Genomic DNA, 27,404 nt, shown 5'->3' on the forward strand with positions numbered 1-27,404 from the left:
AACTGCCCTCCTCCCCCATCCTCTGTTCACTTTCTTCCGCGACTTCCCAACTCTCTTCACTTTCATCCACGACACCCCCGCCCTAGTCTCTTTTGTCCGCACCACCCCTCCACCATCGACCACAATAACCACCAGCCACCAACTCGCCCACCCCCCTTCCATCTTCAGGTAACATGCCGGATGCACTACCTCGATGCACTACAGAATGTTACGTTTACACACACATACATAAATTACCTGTAAATGCATCAGCTTTTAACAGCGTAATACTAACTACTCACTAGTCTGAGTACTTTTGATAGGTCTACTTTTTACTCATACTTTGAGTAGTATTTACAACAGATACTATTACTCTACATTCACTACATTTTTGGGCAAGTAATGGTACTTTTACTTGAGTATGATTGTTCAGTACTCTTTCCACCAATGACTTCCAGGATGCTTGACGTCAGTGGTTCCCATATATTAAATATGAAATATAAAGTACAATATTCTTATCCATTTCTCAGTGAATATAGGGAATATATTTTGGTGCATTTAAACAAAACTGATTTATTAACAATAAAAAATAAATAATAATAATAATAATAATAATAATAATAATAATAATTAAAAACAGTATTTTAGTCACCAAACATCTTTAGAAATAGAATGATAATACAAATTTTATACATCTTTTTTCTAAAATTGTAACTAATTTTGTTTTCTAACATATACAATTGGGTTTACTAATTTTGGACCATTATCATAAGTTATTTTGTTAGATAAGCTCCAGGTTTGGCTTCAGTACTAACTAATCAAATGTATTCATGCACAAATAAAATATTGCAAAGCTTTCTATACAAAAAAAATCATTTAAATGAAAGGTTTGTGTGTACTCCTATATGTTGAGCACTGTAGGTCTTATATTAAATTAAGGTGTGAGGTGAATCACCTGGTTTTCATGGCAAGGGCCCTGACAGTATTCAGTCAGACTCTCCACAGTCTGGTTTATGAGAGCGACGTTCTTCTCATTAATGTAGAGTCCCAGCAGCCCCAGGCCTCCTGTAGTGCTGCCGCATATACAATCTAGGAACTGCAGCGTCTCGCACACCAGGTTGTAGTTGTTTTTGTTGTTCTGACAGCGAAGGAAGTTCTAGGGAACAAGCGGGGGGAAAAACAGGATATGAGGGACATGCTTTTGTATTTATGAGCCATATTAGGACCAGAGGAAGCACAGATAGAGTCGATATAGAACTCGTATTATGGTATGGAATTGGATTTGGATTCAATCAGAAAACCTAAATCGCTAAGATAAAAAAATATCAGTATTTTGTTTTTGTCAAGAGCTATGAGAAGGTCAGATCCAAATTTAAAAAATGAGTTTTGATACGTGTGCACAGAATTTTTTTTTGTATATATTTAAATAAATAGTTTATAGTCTACAGTTCTTGCTTACATGAATTTTTAATATTTTATGCATTTTTAATATCAATAATAAACTGGACTGACACAGTTTCAATTTACTAGAACTTCTATGTTAAGCTGCTTTGACACAATCTACATTAAAAGCGCTATATAAACAAACATCAATTGAATTTAATAATATTACCTATTTTTTTTATAAACTCCCATTGAATGAAACATGAAAATATAATGAATAAATGTAAAATTTGAGGTTGTATATTACATATTAATGTTTTATATTAAATATAAACACATGTATACACATACACGCAATCTAAAATCTGACAAATTAAAAATAATAATAAAAAAATTAAAATTAATAAATAATTTTCACCCAAATGTGGATTAGTTAATTGGAAACTGACATGAAAAGCCAAAACTGACCCGCATTTCTTAAATTCTCTTGTTTTGAATGTTCACTAGTTAGTCTAAATGATTTTTGTCTAATGAAAAAAACGAAGCACTATTACCAATCATTAACCCTTGTGTACTGTTCAAATGTACTACCCTTTCATTATGTTGGGGGCTATTTTTGCCCCATTGACTTCCATTATAATGACATTTTTTTTATTGCAAAGCCATGACACCAAATCATGCATTTGTTTTTTTTATGTTTTTCCCAGTTGGGAGGAGATAAAACAGTTCATTCTTTACTGTTGATCATCAGTTGGCAGCATTAACCCTTTAGATAGACCGGTACAAACATGTTTCTGACATTTATATGGAGTTCAGTGGCGTAAAACAGCAGATTATAGTGTGCATGAATAAATACACTTAATATGTTTACTATGTGCTATGAGCTGAGGTTCTTGGATTTCATTTTCTCAAAAATATTAAGGTAAAAGCACATAAGTCTCTCTCACATTTTCACACAATCACCCACAGACTCACACACTATACCCCATATAACCCTATAAGAATTGTTATACAGAAACTAAGCTTTTTGCACTGCAACTGATGACCAACAGTAAAATTAGTAATTTAGTTCTTCCCAACAGTGAAAACCCCCAACAATAAGAAATGCATGATTATATGGTGTCATGGCTTTGCAGTTAAAATGTCATTATAATGAAAGTCAATGGGGCAAAAACAACCACAAACATAACGAAAAGGTAGTCAATTTGCACAGTGTGTATTGTTGAATTTTTGAAAACTTTCAAAGCATTTTCCCCAAATATGCATCAAAATAAGATTTGCCACAAAAAATTATTCTATTTGCTGAAACAGAGAAACTTGTGGCCAAATTAAGACTCAAAATCAGCTCAGGGTGGATGAAATCATCCACAACTGCAAGGGTTAACCGAAATATTTTTAGCCATTACTGCTCCTTTAGTGAAGCTTTTGATCCCTGGCTCCATATCCCTAACCTAATATATATAATTATACATTATTATATCTAATATAAAATCCAACTTTCTACTTCTCAGTCCAGTTTTACCCCAAAATACACCAAAACCCCAAAAGTAAAACTGCTATCAAATAACACATTAAATTAAATAAATATGCTGTATTGACACATTCCATACAATTCTCCCAGTTTTTAGCATCAATCTACATGCTGATGGTCTGACCTGCAGCTCTCGGTTGTGGTTTTCGCAGAGCAGCTGCATGAGGCGCAGGATTGGCTGCATGATGGTGATGATGACGCTCATCTCGTTCTCGTCCTGGTTCTTCTCAGCTGTGCTGCTTGGTCCCTCTGTAGCATTCAGATGCTCATCCGCGTCCGCTTCTCTTCTGTAAGTGCTGAAGGCCTTCTTAGTGACCGTAGAGGCTTCTAGTAGCTGCTCTCGCACTTCTTCGGTTATAACAGCCACATCTTTGACTGAGAGATAGAGAGGATTATGTTTGTGTAGCATGATGTGCATTTGTCTGTAGTTTATAATGCACTCCAGCAGTTTTTCATTCTTTTAAAAACAATTTTAAGGTCAATAAATCAGTCCACATATTGATTATGACACTATTTAGCATGCTACAGCATATCACTTTTTTTTCAATATGGCATAGACGTGGCGATTAACTAATTGCAAAATTTTAGATCATTAGATTTCGACTACTTGTTACGATTAGTCCTGACCTTTCTTGCGTGATTGTACATCCTTATCATTGGTGTCCTCATCTTTGCGTTTGCTGCCTAGATCGCTGGTGTTCACCGTCACTGTGGCCTTGATCTCCTGCTGGGCGAGTTTCATCCGCTCGTAAAACACCTTGAAGAACTTCTCTGACTTATTATCACCCGTCAAGCGGCAGAAGAACGACCGCTGTAGGAAGGTAAGAAGACAGATACTGTGTATAGATGTATACAAAAAAAAAAAGTCTTTTCCCCTGAATCTGGACATTTTTGTGCACAAATAATGGTCAACATTTAGTTTATCATAATAATAATATTAGACCTTTAGAATGAGATAAAAATCAAACAATTACTGACATCTAAGCACAAATTATACTAATAAACAAGTTAAATTCCAAAACCATGATAAATAAACAAGATAAATACATGTAATTGTAAGTTTAGTTGCACTGTAATATTATATATGCTTTAATATGCCTTTATAACAATATTATTGTATATTACAATAATATACAGCAAAATACAATAAAACATAATTATATATCTATATTATTACATAAACTATTATTATATTATCTTTGTGAGATCTTTGTACAATTGATAACAGTTTATGCTCCACTTTGGCACGTCTGAGCTGTGGACAACCCTTCATTTTTTGGCTATCCTTGCACAATTTTTTCATTTGAACTTTTCTAAACAACTCACATTTCCAAGTTTTGAGGCACTATGCCAGCAACACTTGTCTTTTATTAAAGTGTGATACACTGGCAGCACTTCCCATTCTGACTACTGACTAAGAACTAGTCCTCAGGTGGTACATGCTGTATATACACTGCTAGAGAACTGATCCTGAACCAGTTGCCAGAAACGTTGTTTGCTCTATGCTGGGGCTGATCATAATGTAACTCGTTGCTATGTGTATGTGCCTATATACTAGACATAGACACACTCTGAGATATTGTATTGTTTGTTTACATTAATTTTATATTGTAGAAAATCTAAAATACAATTATATACAGTTAAAGTCAGAATTATTAGCCCCATTTAGATTTTTTTCTCTTTTTTCAAACATTTCCCAATTGATGATGCAAGGACATTTTCACAGTTTGTCTGATAATCTTTTGTTCTTCTAGAGAAAGTCTTATTTGTTCTATTTCAGCTAGAATAATAGAAGTTTTTAATTTTTCAAACACTATTTTAAGGACAAAATTATTAGCCCCTTTAAGCTATTTTTTTCCGACTGTCTACAAAACAAACCATCATTATACAATAACTTGCCTAATTATCCTAACCTGCCTAGTTAACCTAGTTAAGCCTTTAAATGTCACTTTAACCTGTATAGAAGTGTCTTTAAGAATATCTAGTAAAATATTATGTACAGTCACCATGGCAAAGATAAAATAAATTAGCTTTAGAAATGAGTTATTAAACCTATAATGTTTAGAAATGTGTTGAAAAAAAATCTTCTCTCTGTTAAACAGAAATTGGGGGAAAAAATAAAAAGGGGGTCTAATAATTCAGGGGGGCTAATAATTCTGACTTTAATTATATATGGTACAGAGTTTGTTTTTATATATGATTTGCATATTAAAATAATAGCAAATAACTAATAAATTTCTATACTATTTTCTTGGTCACACTTTATTTTAAGGTCCAATTCTTGCCATTAACAAACTATCATCTATGACTTTTGCCTCAAATTCTTAATTTGCTGCTTATTAACAGTTATAGTAGCTACTGGAGTTTTCATTATTAGGAAGTATTAGGGGTGTAGACCAATATCATGCAGAAAATGTGTTTTGGAAATACAAATAAACAGCCAAAATCTGAATAATAGGCAGGTAATAAACTATTTTTTTCATAGTGAGAATTGATATTTAAAGTCTGTGTAAATCTAAAGCTGCAGAGACTTTCATTTCAGTGTGTTGACTGAACATTGAAACGCAATATTGAGTAGGGGGTGGGCTTTCTTTTTGGGCATCATTTCCTCATAGCAAACTAACGGTAAGAGGGGTGTGGTTAAGAATATTGTGGCTGAAGCGTCAAATTAACGTCAACAGAGAAGAATCTCTGAAGCAAATGGTCAGACTTTGATTAAAGATTACCAAAACAAACATTTAATCCGGTGGATTAAAGGTGAACAGATTAATTGTTCACCTAATGTTAACCTAAAGAGGAACAATGTGTGCTAGCAAAACAAACACATTTCGACTTCACACAGACTTTAAACTAAATTGTTATAATTTTCTTTACTCTTCTATATTCTCGACTCTTCATCCATGTCAAACAGTGAATTAAATCTGTATTGTTATTGTGTGCTTGTGTCGTTCCTGATTCAGTGTGTGAGGAGTTAAATAAAGAGCGCGGTGCAGCCATATTCCTGAGCAAAGTTCTCACGTCCCTCCCTCTCTCTCTCCACCCTGTTTACTGCCAGCCAGACTCACTCACAGCACTGCGCTTACATAACACACACACACACACTCAGGCACACATACACAGCAATTACCACGGAAATAACCTGGAGTGCCTCCCTCAGCTCACCTGATTTTACACCATCTGTCCCAGCACTACCAGCTTACACATTTGCACACACAAAATATCAAAGTAGAAATCTACAGGTGAACAGGGTAAAATATGAACTAATTGTTACTGTCATGTTTGCCCATTTGTTTTTTTACATTAAGATTGTTTAATATTTTTGTATTAGAAATTGATTAAAATGTTTAAATATGCAAAAGAGGTTTGCATGTAAATGGTTTTCATGTTATGGTTAAATATGCAAAAGAGTGTAATACTTTACATAAAATTCTAATACGAAAATGTAAATATTGGATAAAGTTTTTTTATATATTAGAGTTTTGCAAGAGGGGATTACTTTTATTACTATATGTTTTATTACTATATAGTGTCACTACATCCAACTTTGATATGATACTTTGAAAAATATCAATATTTAATACCATTTTCAATACTGTGGAAACAAAATCCGCAACATTGCAAATGCAAACATGCAAATAAAATAAAAAGGGGAAAATTAACTAAATCATAGACAGTAATGCTTATAACAGGTACATCAACAGTCCTTAAGTCCAAAAAGCAATAAATTCATTAATTTCCTTGCTTAGTCCCTTTATTTACCAGCACAATGAACCGCCGACTTATCCAGCATATTTTCAACTGCAACCCAACACTGGGAAACACCCACACACTCCAGACCAGAGCACCCGGAAGAAACCCACGCCAACATGCAGAGAACATGCAAACTCCACACCGAAATGCCAACTGGCCCAGCTGAGGCTCAAGCGAGTGACCTTCTTGCTGTGAGGCAACAGCACTAACCACTAAGCCAACGTGCCACTTGTAAATTACTTGTTTAAAAAAAATAAAATGACATGAAATAAAATAAAACAAATTAGAATAGAACAAAACAAAAAACTAAACAAAAACAACACAAAATGACAAAAGAAAATATAACAGAACAAAACAAAAAACAAAACTAAATGACATAAAATAAAACACAATAGAACAAAACAAAAAATAAACAAAACAAAAACAAAACAAAGCGACATAAAATAAAATGCAATACAATAGAACAAAACAAAAAACTTAACAAAGCAAAAACAAAACAAAATGACCAAAAATTAAATACAATAAAACAAAACATAAACAAAACAACAAAATAAAATAAAATACAATAGAACAAAACAAAACAAAAAGACATAAAATAAAATACAACATAACAAAACAAAACAAAATAACTATCAAAAATATTTTTAGAAAATTATGGATATGGATAATACTGAAGTTTGGTGTAGGTAAGGGCTGCCTAATTTAATATTTATCGCTTAATAAAGTAAAAAAAATAATACACATTTTGAAAATACATATAAAAATAAATATCTAACTAAAATCTACAAACACAAATTGATAAAGTGTGACAAAAGAAATGTTTTAAAGGTGTATTTTGGAAGTTTTCTTTACATAAAACTGAAAAAACTCAACGTTTTAGTCTGCCGTGTCTTGCCCTTCAGCTCCTTCTATGAATAAAATAAAAGCTATGTAGTGTTTTCTGTGGTATATCCTGTCCTACTTTCTCTCCTTTTCTTTTTTTGTTCCTTACATAAGTCAGTAATCAGCTGAGTGGCGGAGGGAGGATCTGCACGCTCGCTCACACAGGACAACAGGGGGAGGAAAAAAAGAAAAGAAAAAATCCAGGAAAATCCTGCCCTACTTTTCTCCAGCCAAACAGGCACGGAGGAGCGGAGTGTGTGATGAGGCACAGGAGGAGGAGGGCGACTTATCAGCCCAATTCTGGGGCAGTTTTGAAAGCTCGTTACATAACCAGCCTTCTTTCCAGGTTAACAGTGAACTCAGTCATTCAGGCTTCTTTCAAACAAGAACAGAGAAGAGAAACAATGCAACACACCCACATCTACAGACTTAAAAAAAAAAAAAAACTTAACGTTTCATTCTTGGATTTAAAAATGAAAGTGAATCTATATAATAATAATAATGATTTTTTTTTTTTTTAAATAAATACATATTATAAATACAAGAAAGTTACATATAATAAGTAAAATCAAGCTCAACATTTGATTCTTTGATCTAAAAATGAACGTGAATGTAGGCATTTTTTTAAATAAATAAAGTTATATAAATATAAAAGTTAATGTATATAACAAGTAAAATCAAGCTCAACGTTTGACTCTTGGATTTAAAAATGAAAGTGAATGTACATATTAATAAGGCATACTTTTTTATAAATAAATATTATGTAATGTATTATGTAATAAGTAAATGCATAAAAATGTAATATTTAATAAAATTATAATTTAATATTTTAACTTACATAAAATAGAAGAGAAAACGAAGAGCAAGTGTGTGAGAGTATTAATTCTGAAGGGTTAAAAATATAATAAAAATTTATATATGCAATATGACCTTATAAAAAATACAAATTATATTAGTTACTACATATTGCTTAATTACAAATATAAAATAACAATAGATACAAACAAAAAGAATAAAAAGGTTGTACCGATAATTAGTCTTCTAAGTTATTAAATGTAAATGTAATAATAATAATAATTATTATTATTATTATTGTTATTATTATTATTTAAAAATATAATTTTTACAATGTGTTAAATATAATTAAAAATAAAATAGTAAATAATAAAAAAGATAAAAATATAACAACACTAATAATAATATATGGAAAACAGTGTTTCAGTACAAAATGTGATAAAAGTAATTAAAAAGTAAAATAATAAATAAAAAAAATTAAATAATGAAAAATTCATCCATTAAATAAAAAAAATAATATATATATATATATATATAATAATATATAAATAAATAATAAATAAATAAATAAATAATAAATGTGATAAATGTCATTTAAAAATGAATAAAAAAAAAAGATCAAATATATTTGGAGGGGAGTAAAGAACATCCACAAGTACAATTTTTTTTAACCAAACACGCTCATCAGACATCATGCATCTGACAGAGATCTGTGAATGACCTCTTTTGTGAACTTCCCCTCACTGGAGTTAATTGAACGCAGCCGAAGGTTTAGAGAGATTAAAGATGGGAGCCAATCGAGCGCTTATGTAAGATCAGAGGAGAACTGAGTTTACAGCATTACGCCATTCAAATGTGCGAGTCTCATGATCGCTCTTATAAACAAGCTGCAGTAAACATGTCAACACCTGACTGCCATATGACGCACATCCAGACAAACAGCCAAACACTGCAGACATGGGAAAATCAGCATGCCGAGAGAGAAAGAGAGTTTTCCAGGTGTTTGACAGGACCATTGCAGATCTTTCAGGTCAAACAAGCCGGAAAGGATAAAAAAACCTTTCTGTTTAATACTGACTGCTCCATTTTAGAACAATTTAGAAGAATGATACGAATAATAATAACCAAAGTTTGTAAAAGTTCATGATGATGCTTACATTGCTATGTAGGCATTATTGTTATGTAACTGATGCTCAGCTTTTTAGTTTTATTTGGAAAAAAATATAAAATATATACATTTCTATTAATATAAATATCCATATATAAGCTATTTTAATAAAGTAAAAATAAAGAAATAAATGTATATATTTGGAAATGATAATAAAATAATAATAATAGACAAATATATATGTCAAATCTAAATAGTAAATATATCATAAAATTAAAAAACTAAAAATATATATAAAAAACTAAATATAAATGACAAATGTAAATATAATATAAAATATAATTAAAATGAATGTAGATAGATAGATAGATAGATAGATAGATAGATAGATAGATAGATAGATAGATAGATAGATAGATAGATAGATAGATAGATAGATAGATAGATAGATAGATAGATAGATAGATAGATAGATAATAACAACAATATATAATAATAATAATAATAATAATATATGACAAATATACAGGACAAACGTAAATATGATACAATAAAATATAAAACTGAATAGAATACAAATATATAATAATATTCAATAATTATAATAATAAAATAAAAATATTAATAATATATATATATAAATATATGTCAAATGTAAATAAATGATAAAATATATGAAAAATATTTAAATAAATATAAAAATATATATGACAATAGTAAACATGATATAAAATATAATAAAAATGAATGAATAAATGTATATAACAATACTACTACTACTACTACTACTAATAATAATAATAATAATAATAATAATTACAAATAAATAATAATAATAATAATAATAATGACTCATATATATATATATATGACAAATGTAAATATAATACGATAAAATATTAAATAGAATAAAATAGAATAGAATAGAATAAAAATATAAAATAATGATAATCATTCAAATATGGAAATATAAGAGAATATGATAAAAATGAATTAATTAATAAATATACAATAATAATAATTAACAATACAAATATATACTATTACTACTACTTGTAATAATAATAATAATAATAATAATAATACAAAAATATACATGACAAATGTAAATATGATGATAAAATATAAAATATAAGAGAATATATTAAACATTTTTAAATAAATATACATAAAACCATAATAGTAAATAGTAATACAATTATATAATAATAACTAATAATAATAAAAAAATAAATAATAATAGCAATATAAATGTATAGAAATGTGTGACAAATATAAATATGATAAATTAAATATAACATAGAGTATAATAAAAATGAATAAATTAAAATAATTGCAGCAATAATATTAATAAACAATAATCCAAATATTTGTAAATAATAATAATAATAATAATAATAATAATAATAAACAATACAAATATAGAATAATAATAATAATAAATTATAATAATAATATAAAGATAAACGCATAAAAATATGACAAATATAAATGTGATATGATGAAATATAAAATAGAACAGGGTATAATAAAAATGAATGAAAAAAAATAAACCTACAACAATAATGATGATAGAAAATTATAAAATATATAAATAATAATAATAATAATATTAATAATAATAATAATAATAATATCTGAAATATATGACAAATGTAAATATGTCATGATAAAAATGTTTAAATAAATAAAATATAACATCTAATATTAATATTTAAAATAATATATATAACAAAAATAAATATATGACAAAATATCAAACATAGTAAAATATAATAATAAAAAAATGAATGAATAACTGAACAAAACACTAATAAATAACAACAACAACAAACCTTTTTTTTTAAACCAACTGTTGCTGTATCACCTGATCTTCTTTGGGACTCATGCCCATTCATATTAAAATGTAATTTTGTAAATATAGTGGTACAGCTGATTTGATATCAGTTTTCATTTTTTTGCCATTGTATAATGAACATATAACCATCTTGCTGTGCTAAAAGACATGCATGGCCTCTGACTGACCTTCTTACGTGCTACATGACACGATGCACACGGGTCTTCATAACTCATGTGAGAAAGTGAATAAGTGTCTTCATCATGAGTTACTGACTTTAAGAACAAAGGCCACATGAACGTCTACACAACACTGATAAAAACTGACAATAAATGCATTCAGAATGTTCAAGAAAGATTTACATTCCTAATAAATGAGTGTGGTCACGTAACGATGTACGTCAAAGCCATATTAAAGGTAATGATGCTGTAAATAATGTTCAGCTTCTTCCACTGACTGGTCATTTCACTTAAAAGGGCAGTTCATCCCAACATGAACACTTCCTCATTTTTAACTTACAATCAAGTGTTCTAAACTCTGTTGAACATGAAAGTAGATATACTGAAGAATGTTGGAAACCAATAAAAATACTATAGATGTCAATCGATTTTCTGTCCCAACATGTTAACATATATCTACTTTTGTGGTCAATAGAAGAAACAAACTTGAACAGGTTTAGTTCATTCATTTATTTTCCTTCAGCTTAGTCCATTATTTATCAGGGGTCACCAGAGCAGAATGAAACACCAACTATTCCGGCATATGTTTTAAGCAGTGATGCCCTTCCAGCCGCAACCCAGTACTGGGAAACACCCATGCCCTCTCATTCACACACACACTAATACACTACAGCCAATTTAGTTTATTCAATTCACCAATAGTGCATGTCTGTGGACTGTGGGGAATACCAGAGCAGAGGGCTGCACAATATCTCTGAAATAGTCACATCGCAGGATGTCAAGCAACTTCAAGTGGATTTAAATCATTTGGACACAAGAAATGATTAAGTTTGCCACTTTAACAAAGATGAATTGTTTAATTATGTAAGATGAAGACTATTCCACGTTATTTTATTGACCTTATTCTCCGCAGACGAGCGGGCGCTGCAATTTGAATCTTTTTGGCCGAGACTTCCGGTCTCATTCACTTCCATTCATTTTTAGACATTAAAAACTGCTCGTTTCGCTGTTTGATGTTGCAAACTGATATTTTCTTGTTATAATATTCTACTTGGTATGTGTAGTCATGCAAACATTTGTTTGAAGAGCAAGTAGTTTGACCATTTTTTGCCGTTTATTTTTCCTTGTCATTTCTCCCATAGGCGACTGAAACGGAAGTTCTAAGACAATTGCGAAAACAGGCGCAATTTTAGAATAAGGTCAATACTTGATTATTAAATTTCTGTACACTAAACACCATAAAGCACTATTTGTTTCGTCCTCATCTGTGCTTTAATTTAATTTTGTGTTAACTTTTTATCATTTTGTAGATTTTTATGCAGATGTAAAATTCTGAATCATTTCCAAATAAAGCCATCTTTAAAAAAAAATATTCATATTGCAGAAATACAAATACTGCAATACCATTATTTCCAGTAATTTGCATCCCTAACACACACAAAAAATAAAATAATAATCTCAAAACTCTTTCCAACCCCAAACATTTGAACACCTCTACTGTCCATTCATTTTCACTTTGCAATAATAGGCAGAAATGATCAAGCAATCATTTACATAATTACTAAGTATCGCAACAGATGCATAATTTTACTCCCAATCTGTGCTAAAGGCTGCGTGAATCCTTGCCAAAATCACTGTCTTTTTTTATTCCTCTCTGTCTCCTATTCACTGGGTGTCTGAGGGCTGGTTAAACATCACCCGTGTAGCCGCCAGCAGCAGGCAGGTGAATGTGGGCAGAGCTCAGACGGCAGAGAAAGGTCAAGCAGCGCCGCCTCTCCTCGTCCCAGCTCTTGGCATCAACAAGAGGATGTTATGCAAGATCTATTTATAAACGGCAGCTCAAACTGCGCCGCCGCCGTCGCTGTGCCCACAGGAGAGATGCTGGACGGCGGCAGTGACGCGGCACGTCCTTCACACTTCACCAGCGGCTTCTGTTGCTGAGGGAAGAGCAGTCTGGAATATGACTGGCAGAAGCACTGAGGATTTACAGTGCACTTCTGAATCTACTATAGAACACTGACGATGCCGCATTGATCAGAATGATCAGAATGATGGAAAGGGTTAACACTATAAACATGCTGGTTCATATTTGTTTTGAACATTTCGAAACTGCGAGCATGACTTAAATCCTTGGTGTACAAGTTTTTCAAAGTCTAAGACAGTGGGCCTCCCTTTTGACACAACTTATCCATTGGCGCCCCCCTCGATCCAAACACGCACGCACAAACACACACACACACACACACTTACACACACATATAAATATACATATACATACATATATATATATATATATATATATATATATATATATATATATATATATATATATACACACACACACACATATATATATATATATATATATATATATATATATATATATATATATATATATATATACATACAGTATATATATAAAGACACAGACAGATGTCAGACTGTTAACTCACTTTTATCATCATTTGCATGAAAGTGCAATTATTTACAGAGTAATAATAAGTATTTTAATATAACGTTTTTAAAACTAGGATGATGGTTCAATATGAATAGAACAGATCCAAGAACTGTCCATCCCAGTCAAAACAGTCGAAGTTTAGCGGGTTCATGCTGTCATTAGCCAAAATATCTTGACAAACCACACATAAAGGTCGTGGTTCATCAGCTGGTCCTGTCCACGTAAATCCTAAACTCAAATACTGATCATCATATCGTCGTCTTTTGGGTTTAAGCCCTGAACTTGAAGGCTTTGAATCGGGGGGTCAAAGAAACCGATCCATTGTATTAGCAGGCATATACCTGTATTGGCGGGCTTGCCAAACAGAAGCGAATTCACAGCTATGGCCTTCTGGGTAAAAAAGGTTTTCTTATTTTAGACGTATTATTTTTTTTTAACTTTGTTTAATTAAAATGTTTAAATATAATAAAAAATACATATAATAATTAAACTTAATAATTATATTTTTATTATATAATATTTTTTCCCGCGCCTCCCCTGACATGCTCTGCCTCACACTTTGAAAACCCCTGGTGTACACAATCTATAACATGGCTATGGTCACCTGATTGACCATTTAGACCTTTCAATCTTTAGGCGAGGGTTGTTCCAATATGATACTAGTATTGGAAATACTTCTTGAAAGTGAAAAAAAATATCGGAGAGCATTAGAAAACATAAATGCGACACCATCTTTTTAAATTGAGACAAATGCTCGCCAATTGATGCCAAATTTTTAAAAACGTCCATTTCCCACTAACATTTAAGAGCCATTCTTAAACAGCGTTGATTTGCTATTGTTTTTATGTGTTCAACAGAAATGACCGTGATTGACCGTGAAGGTCATCAGTTCACCAAACTCACCACTGTTTACTGAGCGTAAACAAAGATACGGTAACACTGGGATATTCTAAAGTACTGTCAATCAGCTAGTTTGTCTATAAGCTGACATAGGAGTAATCCGCTGATGAATCGCAGCTTTAAAATGCTCCAGTTTTCATGTATCTGTGGTTACACTCAGTAAATAGCAATGAGTTTGGTGAACTGATGACCTTCTCAGTCAATTACAGTAAAATCTGTTGAGCACTTGTGAATATGATGGCAAATCAGTGGTGTTTAAGAATGTGCTCAACAGCGTTCAAATATTATCGATTGGTAAGGCAAGTTTATTTGTATAGCACATTTCATACACAATGGCAATTCAAAGTGCTTTACATAAACAAGAATAAAAGAGACAAGTGTAAGAAAATAAAAACAAAATGAAAATAAAAATAAGAAAAATAAGAATAGAAAAATAGATAAAACAGATAAAAATGTGTTAAAATATGTTATAAGATAATGAAAAAGAAAAGAAAAACATAATAGTGCGATCTGTCGGATGCAGCACAGTGCTCATTCAGTAAAGGCACAGCTAAACAGATGTGTTTTCAGTCTTGATTTTGGTACCAAATTCCAGTATCGTGACAACCCTAAACACAGAGTCAGTTCTTTTCATAATGCAAAGGAAGTTGTTGCCACTGTTAGATCAGCAAAGAAGAAGAGAATAAAACAATATTTTATTGTTTTTTATATTATTATTTTTATATATTATTTATATATATTTTTTTTATTTCTTAATATTTTATACTTCTTTTTATTTTCTTTCTATATATATATATATATATATATATATATATATATATATATATATATATATATATATATATATATATATATAAAATTTTTGCAATGATTGTTTTACAGCCATACTGTAAAGCTCAAATGGTTTATGGTGTTTGATTTGCGGCTGAACTGAAGTATAGTAAATAAGATTACTGTTGAGTGTCTGATAATAAAAATGTCAGATAATAAAAATACTCTAGCTCACTATTTGTATTTGTTCATGTATTATTAATTGATAAGTCTGAAGCAGACAGTAAATGAATTCTGTCAATTTGTATAGGGCTAGTAGCAGTGGGTATCGGTTCAGAATTCAGTATCGGCCGATAACCTGAGCTTGGAATTGATATCGAGACAGGGAAAAAAGGTTATAAGAACATCCCTACCTAAGGCTGCAGAATACTTAAATGTATTTTTTATTAAATGTACAGAAAACTCATGATTTACTTTTATCATATGCTTTATGTAAATAATAACCTTTATTCATTATTTATTCATTCAATTTTCTTCTGCTTAGTCTTCATTTCAGAGTTTACCACATGGCCTCTAGCACCTAGAGCACCTTTTGAGGTCAGCGTAGTGAGGTTTACCTGCAGAGCACTTCGCTAGCTGGCCTCCTTTACATAAACACGTGCTTAACTAAAGCGCTTAACCATACTCGTGTCTTGTGTCTTTTAAAGCACTGAGCACCACATTTTTTAGATGCTGTGTGAAATTTAAAGAACTTCAATTTGCAGGGACTGCTCATCACTGTCAGTTACAAAGAAGTCGACCAATTAGAAGAACTCGGAGGTGGGGCAAGCGCTGCATTTGTCTGTATACAAGCATTAAGTGATTGTGTATGCTCATGTTTTATGCTTCCGATGCTTTTATGCTTGCGTTATGTCACATATAAACTCTTACAATGTTTTAAAACAATTCAGTTAAATGAACCTTTCCAGCGGCCGTGTCCTTGTGTTTTAGCCTTTTTTTTTTTCAAATTATTCCAAAGTGCTAGGCTTGAGTTACGTCACATATATGCAAACTCCTATGATGTTTTAAAACTATTTGGTTCAATAAACTTTTCCAACAAACAATCATGTCAACATATATCCAGTGGTGAAAAGTAACTAATTACAAATACTCAAATTACTGTAATTAATTACTTTTTCTCAGGAATTGTAATTTACTGAGCAGTTTGAAAATTGTGTACTTTTACTCTCACTTGAGTACATTTTTAGTGCTGTATCTGTACTCCACTACTTTCCTTCAACCTGCAGTCACTACTTTATTTTTTCTTGTCTATGAGTATTAGAAAAATCAGTCCTGTAATTCCTGTCCAATCAGATCACACATAGAAGGTAAATCGCCTCATAATGATATACCTCAAGACATGGGCGATTTATAAATGCAGCAAACTGTTTGGAAGGATTAAAAGTGTCCATGAAGATGTCCAAAATCTTTACACGCATTGACCCAGAGACTGTTTAGATGCATGTCACTGATGAGAAGATGACAGATGTTTACTGTATGGGGACCGAAATTTCCTTAAACACCCAGCAAGCACAAGACATCAACATGATGTCAAATTGACATTGTATTGACATTGTACCCCAATGTCGTGGGGACGTTGCATTTTGTTTGATGATCTTCTATGTAAAGCTGCTTTGACACAATTTACATTGTAAAAGCGCTTTACAATTAAAGGTGAATTCAATTGAAATGAAAATTGGGTTGACGTCAGAACTCAATGTCAGACCAACGTCAATGTCCAACCGAAAACCAACCAAATATCAACGTCTAATGATGTCACAGCTTGAAGTTGTGTGAACGTTACCACTATGACGTCGATCTGATGTTGGATTTTGGTTGCCACACTTGATGAATAAATATCAGTATTTGACGTCAATATGATGTTGGATTAAGATGTTGGCTTGACGTTGGATTTTGGTCACTTTCTAACACAACCTAAAATCGACCAAACATCAACGTCATTTAACGTTGTTATTAGACATCAAAATAATGTTGTCCTTAGACGCTGGCTAGACATTTAATTTTGGTCACTTGACATCACAACCTTAATCTAACCTAATATTAACATCCCATGACGTTGTGTGCCTGCTGGGCAATAACTACATGCACTACAGAATGTTACGTTTACACACATCCACAAATTACATGTAAACGCATTAGCTTTTCACAGTATAATACTTACTACTCGAATACTTTTGAAAGGGCTACTTTTCACTCATACTTTGAGTAATATTTACAACAGGAACTTTTACTCTACTTGCACTACATTTTTAGGCAAGTATTGGCACTTTTACTTAAGTATGATTTTTCAATACTCTTTCCACTACTGCATATATCTATTTAACCATTAAGATAAAGCCAAATGTACCAAATATAACACTCAACAAAAAAATAGCCTCACACTTTTAAGTTCTCTGAGCATTCTTTCATACGTCAGGCTATACAGGGTTAAAAACTATATAAATACAGCCGAGGTCAGTTTTAGGCTGCACAGTAATAGCACTCGCACCTGTTGTGTTTAATTGCGCTTGTGTGTGTGTGTTTGTGTCAATGTATATTTGTATGTGTGTCTAATTTCGCTATGCATTTTTGTATGTGTGTGCATGCATTTGTGTGTTGTGTATACATTTTTATGTGTGTGTCTGCATTTGTCTTCGGTGAGCAGGAGTGGCGTTGGCATAAAGCAGATCTGTGCACACAGTTAACTTCAGGAGCGCAGCACTTTTCCAAGGACGACTCTGACCGTGACAAAGTCTGAAAGAGATTGTCAATATTTATAGGTCATGGAATTAACACACACACACTGGGTGTTTGTTTCAGGTGAGTTATGTAGGTCACAGGCTAATGTTTAAGCGAGGTGCGTGCTCTTGTGTGGCAGGCGACAGATGCGGGTGTGACTTGAAACCATGCATTTGTGTCCTCCTACACCTGCCGCTGTTTCTCCAATATTACATAACACGCCTGGTTATAGCAAAAGCTGAGGAGATACTGCTGTTCTCCTCTACTTTAAAAACAAAAACGTAGCTATGAGTAAAAATCTGATGACGATAACGCATGCATTAAAAATATATATATAATTTATAATGGAGGCAAAACAAAAGGCCTGACCTTTGGATCCCGTCTAGGATGGAGAGATTTTTTTGCGCTTGTAGTGACGTGATATGAATCTCTATTTATAGTTTTTCTCTGGAAGTCGGCAAGCTTTACGTGTATACGAGTCGGCTGGAAATAACACTGTACATCTCTCAAATTCACATTAATGTGACACTTTCTCTTTTTAAAACCTGCTGTGGTGCTGTGTATGATTTAAGAGTAATTGAGCAAGCTTAAAGGCAGAGTTTTTACATCCTTTTGTGAAACTTTGAAGAACCGTTTCAGATGTTTTCAGCAATATGATGTAGTTTCAATTTTAGTACTACATTTTATTTAACTGCCGAGGCAACATTTCTAATTTACATTCAGGACTTATTTCTTTTAATATGATAATTATATTTGATTTTTATTACTGATATATTTTGATTACCCAAAAACGTTTGATCTCTGAATTACTTGGATTATAATTGGTCATTCATGACATTTATATGGGCAAACCTTTTAACCTAAATAAGGGATAAAGTACATCCAGGGGGTCGTTATCACAGGTCATTATCATGTTTGTGTAGGTTTCCTCCGGGTGCTCCGGTTTCCCCTACAGTCCAAAGACATGCAGTACAGGTGAATTGGAAGAGCATCCACTATGTAAAAACATGCTGGATAAGTTGGCAATTCATTCCGCGGTGGCGACCCAGGATTAATAAAGGGACTAAGCCGAACGAGTACATTCAGGCGGTCGTTATCACAGAATAAAGCCTGAAAGGCTGATCAGCAGCGTTTAATAAACGCAAAGCTGACAGAAACAAAAATGGCTGAATAGAGCATACACTAACCTATGCATTATTCAGTCACAAGATGGCGACGAACAGTCAAAAACAGCAGCATGACAGACAAGTGAAGATGGAAGTGAAGATGATTCAAAGAACCCACATGAGCTTGTGCTATTGATTTCAGGGGTTGTTACCTGGGAATAACATACATTGGAATGTTGACCATTCGGAATCAAGTAATTATCTGCCATGTAATAATGACAGATAAACAACATGAATTATATTTGTCCTTGTAATGACAGTCACATAATACATTCATTTGAACTCTTTCAGCATTTTAATTTTCACTCTTAAAAAACTAAAAATGTGTTCAAATTTAATGCAGCTTTAAATTAGTTTTCCAGATAAAATTCTGTTCCCTGGAATATTTGGATTCTAATTGGTCATCCATGACACTAATATGGTCAAACATTTTAGCTTAAATAAGTGATAAAGTACATCCAGGCGGTTGTATCACAGAATAAAGCCTGACATACAAAATTAAACACAAAGCAGACAGAAATAAAAATGGCTGAAAGAAGCATACACTAACCTACTTATAATTCAGTCACAAGAAGGCACCAAAAAGTCAAAAACAGGAGCGTGGATGAACCAAAGTTATTAGTTTCAGGGGTTGTTACCTGGGAATAACACACCCTTGAATGTCTTTATTTAGTAATTATCTGCCATGTAATAATGAAAAATAAACTACATGAATTATCTCGGTGCTTGACATGGCAGTCACATAACACAATAATTTCAACTCTTTTATTTTCTCTCTCCAAAACTGAAATTTTGTCGTTACATTTGTTTTTCACACTATTTTGCACCCAGCATATAAAAACAAGTTGATAATTAATGGCTGTCTTTTTAATATCTGGACTTTGGCTGAGTAAATATACACATGATCCACCAGAATGTCTGAGTAGAGTATTCTGCATCCTCCTGTCACAGAGGAATGCATGTGCAGACGTCACAGATATGGACTCGAGTGTGTGTGTGTGTTTGGCTGGTGAAGCGTCTCAGGCATTTTGCCCGTTAGCAGCAGAGCGAGTGGGCGAGCGCTTCCGTCACGGGTGGGTCATCCAGAACTGGGCTGTTCTCACACACTGGGCTTCTGCACTGTACTCACACTGCCTCCTACTCCTGCTTCAACATTACTCAGTACAGATGAAGCTCTGTCTGCCCTGCTCACTCTGTCTACCCTGCCTGCAGCGCTTACAGTATGTTTGTCTAACATCCTGCGATGCTAAATATCACATGAAATATGGGAGAAACCTCTGTTAAATTGTAAAAAATAAATTAGAGAAGTGTTTTAAAAACAACTGGGTGCAATGTGATGTCATTATTCTTTTTACAGTTCACCAATTAAACATTTAAAAGCAACTTATTAAAATTAGCAAATACTTTCAGATGACCCAAAAACTTAAAGTGTCAAAAAAAGTGTCTTCCCACAGCATTATTACAGACAGCATATTGAAAATCACTGATCTGTATGGAATCCAAAGAGAAAAAAAATAATGGTAATAGTAAAAATAATGGTAGATGAAGAGATTCCCCCTGTTGTGTAAAGCGCTTTGAGTGTCTAGAAAGGTGCTATATAAATGTAAGGGATTATTATCATTATTATTATTATTATTATTATTATTATTATTATTATTATTATAAGCTTGCGGTACAAAACAAAAAGAACTCAAAAGAGCTTTGGGCAAAAATATGATTGTGATACTAATGATACATTAAAACACAATGGGGTTTTTTCATGATGGATAAAAATAAAAGCACAAATCAAACACATCTCTTATTTAGTTTGACAATTACAGTGCAATCTTATTATTTGGATTATTTGTTTGTATTTTGAATGGAAGACCCTTAAACTGGAAGTGCAACCCATAATTAAAAGCAAAGTGCTGTAAAAAAAGAATGGAAGTGTTATAATACAGGTCTGTATTACAGCAAATACATCAGGAGAGTCATTTTCACTAAACTTTCACTAAATTTTTTTCTAAGTACGCCCTATTCCAGCATATAGACCATTTCAATGTGGTGATGTCATTGGCCCATGAACATTTCCTGCTTGTCAACCTATTTTATAACTGTAACAAGAGGCAATTCAATCATATCTGTTATTGTTATTTATGTTATTAATGCTATTTATCAATGTGTGGACTTTTTAGGAGCTATGCAAATTAAAAACTATTTATTGTTTACATCCCACAAAATGTCCTATATGAAAAAAAAAATGCCATAAAACGTTTTTTTTAATAGATTAAAGGGATAGTTCACCCAAAAATTACAATTACCACATTATTTATTAAGTGAAAAAATGACGGAATTAATTATGGAATTAAAGGATCAGAGCAACCTGTATTTTTCTAAATATATTCTTTTGTGTTTAATAGAAGAAAAGTATATAGGTTTTCATAGGTGAACGTGAGTAAATGATGACAGAATACTCATTTTTGCCTGAACTTTTTATTGAATTATTTTTAGAAGGGCTAGCTAAGATATGTCCAAACCCTTCTTTCCCTTACAGAAAATCCTGGTTAGACGCATATATAAACATATATCTATGATGCACTGCCTGACCAACAGCATCCAGTCCAGAATGCAATAATTATTACTGTATTTACATTTCATTATAGTTTGTGATGGATCATATCCAATGGGTTTGCAGGTCAATTTCCAAGTTAAGCCATATTTTTTATCTATGTTACAATCTAATTATTTTTAATCTCAGAATTTCAAATTAAAGACATAATTTTTAACTTAGTGTGTAATGATTTGTACTTTTTTTTATTTCAGAATTATTTTAGGAACCTTTAAAAGTCAACATTTTAAATTGGTAAACCATCATTTTAACTTTTCATTTTATCAAGACTAAAATTTGTAGGTCAAAATTATGTCAATTTAGACTAAACTTTTGTATATGTTGAAAAAGGGCTTGTGCAAAACTGAAGTTTGTGTATCCTGTATCATCATCACATTTTAAAAACAACCTGTGACTTTCAGATGATCTGGTGTGATGATAAAAACACACTTGATAAATGCAGACCCGAGGTGTAGTTGAGCAAAGTGTAAATTCTGAGGTTGTAAAGCGAAACTACACGTTTAAACAGGTGGTTGCATGTGCAAAATTAGCCACAATAATGCTATGGTTTTGGGGGTGATTGTCAAGGCATCGAAGAAATGCTTAATATTTATCTATCAATGCTACTAAGGATGCATAACAGCACATAGTTAATAATTGAATCAGTTTTCAGAAGACATTCAAAAAAGTTTTTATTATTATTATTTTTTCTTGTTTGTCAGTGCATACACCACCTAACAAAAGTCTTATTACCTAATCAAGTTTTAGGAACAACAAATACTAACTTGACTTCTAGTTGATTATTTGGTATCAGAAGTGGCTTATATGAAAGCTAAATACCTTGAGATTACGCTTATTTTACCAAAATAAAATATGATCATGCTTTGATTTTTACTTCTTTAATTAGGACAATAAGATCTGACTATACTTAGACAAAAGCCTCGTCACTTAACAGAAAGAATGTACAGTATAGAATATAAAGTCATGGTGGAGTGAAGAAGAATTATTATTGTGTATGACTACAATGAGCTTAGAGGACTGCATCCATACATCTCTGCAATGACTCAAATAACTTATTAATGAAGTCATCTGGATTGGTAAAGAAAGTGTTCTCGCAGGAACACTAGAGTTTATCAATATTCTTTGGATTCATCTTTAATGCCTCCTCCATCTTACCCCAGACAAACTCAATAATGTTCATTTCTGGTGACTGGGCTGGCCATTTCTGGAGCACCTTGACATTCTTTGCTTGCAGGAACTTTGATGCGGAGGCTGGAGTATTATTAATTATATTATTAATTATTAATTATATTATTAAATATATATATAGCGAGGGCGAGGCAGTGGCACAGTAGGTAGTGCTGTCGCCTCACAGCAAGAAGGTCGCTGGTTCGAACCTCGGCTCAGTTGGCGTTTCTGTGTGGAGTTTGCATGTTCTCCCTGCCTTCGCATGGGTTTCCTCCGGGTGCTCCGGTTACCCCCACAGTCCAAAGACAAAATGAGTGGAAAAAACAATTTGCACTTGAGTCACAGCTGAAACAAACAAAACTAAAGTCTGAGACGTACCTTAGTGCACAAGACAGTCTTTGCACAAGTGATCAAAACTCATGCAAAATCCGCCTGGTGCTATATTATTAATTAAAAGTAAAGACCCCAGACATGAACATTATTGAGCATGTCTGGGGTATGATGCAAGAGAAGGCATTGAAGATTAATCCAAAGAATCTTGGTGAACTCTGGGAGTCCTGCAGGAAAACTTTCTTTGCCATTCTAGATGACTTTATGAATGCAGTCCTCCTAGCTCATGGGAGTCATACACAATAGTCATTCTTTTTCTACTGCTTCATGACTTTATATTCTATACCAAGGTTATTTAATTAGTTTTTCATGGTGGCCAGTTTATAAAAAGAATCCCAAATGAGAGACCGGAGAGATATGACTTCAAAAATAAATGATGACACAACAGCAACATAAGAGCCCATATGCTGTAATTTTGCTCCTAAGACACACACATTGGGTTTTTCTACATTAAACGTTAATATGTTGTATTTTGGGTCAGCATGGTGGCGCAGTGGGTAGCACGTTTGCCTCACAGCAATGAATTAATTAATAATAATGAATATATATATATATATATATATATATATATATATATATATATATATATATATATATGTGTGTGTGTGTGTGTGTATGTGTGTGTGTATATATATATATATATATATATATATATATATATATATATATATATATATATATATATATATATATATATTCATATATTCATTATTATTAATCAATATAATTAAATATATATACACAGTTGAATTCAGAATTATTTGCCCCCTTTTGATTTTATTTATTTATTTATTTTTTTATATTTCCCAAATGATGTTTAACAGTGCAAGGAAATTTTCACAGTATGTCTGATAATATTTTTTCTTCTGGAGAAAGTCTTATTTTCTTTATTTTGGCAGTTATTAATTTTTTAAAAACATTTTTGGGACAAAATTATTAGCCCCTTTAAGCTATTTTTTTTCAATAATCTACAGAACAAACCATCGCTATACAATAACTAGCCTAATTACAATAACCTGCCTAGTTCCCCTTATTAACCTAGTTAAGCCTTTAAATGTCACTTTAAGCTGTATAGAACTATATATATATATATATATATATATATATATATATATATATATATATATATATATATATATATATATATATATATATATATATATATATATATATATATATATATATGAATGTATTTATATATATTTATATATATATTTATACAATAGCAAATAGACATGTTATAAAGAACTTTATTTTTTATTTTTTGTTTGTTTGTTTGTTTGTTTGCTTGATGGGTTGTCATGAAGACTACATACAAGTTCATCATAAAAACATCAAACTGCCATCAAATCATCCCTGAGATTTTAATGATTCATGCAAAATCATGCAAAGCCCATAGAATTGTGCATGATGCAGGCCAATCCATTTTTATGACTGAATTCTGAGAATCTGTCCACATAGTTTCACACTGCAGAACACACAGGATTCCAAGCACATATACTGACTGAAGTCCATTATTAATACTTCATTGGATCTCCACTCTATTTGATTAGCAGCCATTCTCCAGCTCAATCCTCAATAAGTGCGTTTCCTTTCATTATAGCAAATCAAATAATTACAGCACAGGTCAGTCTGGGCACAAAAAGCCATGCAAAATCAGCCTGGCGCAATATTCTCCCTGGGAAATTCCCTTGGTGAAGCCATGAACAAGAATGCACACACACATATAGAGCTGCATTTGCACACAGATCTGGACAGTGTGTGGTTGTGCCCTGTCCCGCTCCTCTCTGCATTGCCCTGCGGCTGGCACACTTTCCAACTGCTTTGAATGCTCTGCCATCAACCTTTGCATAATCGCTCTGCCTCTTCCTTATTATTCAGTCCATTACCTCTGTCTTTCCCTGGCAACCGCGAGTGTTATCCTGACGACCACCCCAGAATACCTCTGTAAACAAACAAACTGCGGAGGGGAATTGGCTTGTGTTGTTGTGCAGCTTCCAAACAAATACCTCTCTGTGCTTCAAGCAGGCCATATTATGCAAGTCAAAGTAATGCGATTCGTCCTCTGATATGATTCAGATTAGCTTAGTCAACCCAAAAGATGCTTGAAAAATAATAATAAAGGAAAGAAAGGGACTACTTTTCATTGAAATGTCAGCCAGTCTGAAGTGAGATGATGTTTATGGTTGTTTGTCAAAATTTTGAGTGAAATCAATGTCTTTGTGCAATCAGGAGTGTCAAGCTCACACTTAAAATGATATTTACTAAACAAAGAATAGTAAAAGAATACTAAACAAAGAAGATTAGTATTTTCTGATTGCAAATAACATATTCATCCATTTGGATAACATAGTGTTAATGTAATTAAACTAATATACTTCACGTGTTTTGTTATTTGTTAGTTAAACATAAATGGAATAAATTGGAACAAGATTTGTGCAATAATATCAATATATCCAATGGGCCCTATATCATAAACCCGGTGCAATGTGGTGCAAAGCATGACGCAAATGTTGTTTGCTAGTTTCAACTTGACGCAAGTGGCATTTTGAGGTTTTGCATCATGCTGTTTAAATAGCAAATGCATTTGAACTCATATGTGCGCCCATAGCCATTATTGTCTAAAAAGAAGGTGTGTTAAGGCACATTGCTGGCGGGTTGCTGTTTTGAGGATCTAAAATAGACTGCTCAATAGACAAAAAGAGAGGAGGTCTTAAGTCCAGCGCAGAGCGCATTAGTTATGCGCCTTGCTTAAACATTGCTTAATACACAAGGGGTGTACAGCAATATGCAAATATCTTTACAAATTAAGAATAATTAAAGGTTAAAAATATTATAAAAATTATTATTTTCTACATAAATATAAAAATCACTGCCTGCATGCCTTCTTCATCTCGGGGGTCTTTTTTAGTTATTTCATGACAACTTGCTTTTGCATATTATTATTAGCAGTATTATTTATTATATGCATACTTATAATTGTCTTTATTAAAAACAAGCTTACATTTGCCCACCTTTCAGGTTTTAGATCATATGGGGGGTATAACTTGGTTGCATATTTGGGTATAACTTGGTTGTTTGAGCACACTTTGTTATTATTGTTCATTTATTTGTTTGCTGGAAATTAGAACTGAATTTAGAAATAGTTTTGACACAAATCTTTGCGCTTAACAAACGAAATGAATTATGTAGGCTAATGGATGTCTGTGCGTACAAGAAGTTTCCCTATCCACGGAAGAGAGTGAAAGTAAAATTTAAGAATGAGGAGGCTTATCTCTATTTCTCACACTGTAGATGCTCTGTTTAACTGTTTTCTTGCTAGTAAAGCTCATGAATCATCAATCTCATGAAATTTAACTAATTGGTTTCTCGTTTTTTTTTTTTGTTTGTTTTTATACGGATAATAATATATTTTAACTGATTAAATCTAACAGTATTATATTTTAACAGGTTTAGATTGTTTCTAAGGAATTTGGCTACATACTTTTTAAAAAAACTGACAAATTAAATGAAATTAAGTTTAGATAAGTTTTATCTGAACTTATAGCGAGAAACTGAATATTATTTATAACATTCTTAAGTTTAATCCACAGCCTCAGCATGACCCGACTCTAGAAACAAGCTCAGGACTGTTGTAAACTACAGGTAAGTATGCTTTATATAATTTTCCGTTTTTTTCTTCATAAAAAAAGGTTGCCATCCATGTAGCCAGAGGTATCCTT

The 27,404-nt window shown here is 32.2% G+C and overlaps 1 protein-coding gene across 50 annotated transcripts in view; it reads right to left on the reverse strand.

The window, feature by feature from the left end:
* Positions 1-27,404, reverse strand: part of itpr1b (inositol 1,4,5-trisphosphate receptor, type 1b) — a 246,205-nt gene that overhangs the window by 63,297 nt on the left and 155,504 nt on the right. For all 50 annotated transcript variants that reach the window (XR_015502790.1, XR_015502791.1, XR_015502786.1 and 47 more), the window contains 3 exons: positions 3,521-3,704; positions 3,018-3,268; positions 935-1,135 (listed from right to left, as the gene is read on the reverse strand). Coding sequence is in view for 44 of the 50 variants with exons in the window: in XM_087274003.1 (XP_087130129.1) it covers positions 935-1,135; positions 3,018-3,268; positions 3,521-3,704 (636 nt within the window). In the remaining 6 variants the exon portion in view is untranslated. The remainder of the gene's footprint in view (positions 1-934; positions 1,136-3,017; positions 3,269-3,520; positions 3,705-27,404) is intronic.

The sequence above is a fragment of the Danio rerio genome, chromosome 11 (genome assembly GCF_052040795.2).
Source record: "Danio rerio strain M-AB ecotype USA chromosome 11, GRCz13ab, whole genome shotgun sequence".
NCBI lineage: Eukaryota > Metazoa > Chordata > Actinopteri > Cypriniformes > Danionidae > Danio > Danio rerio.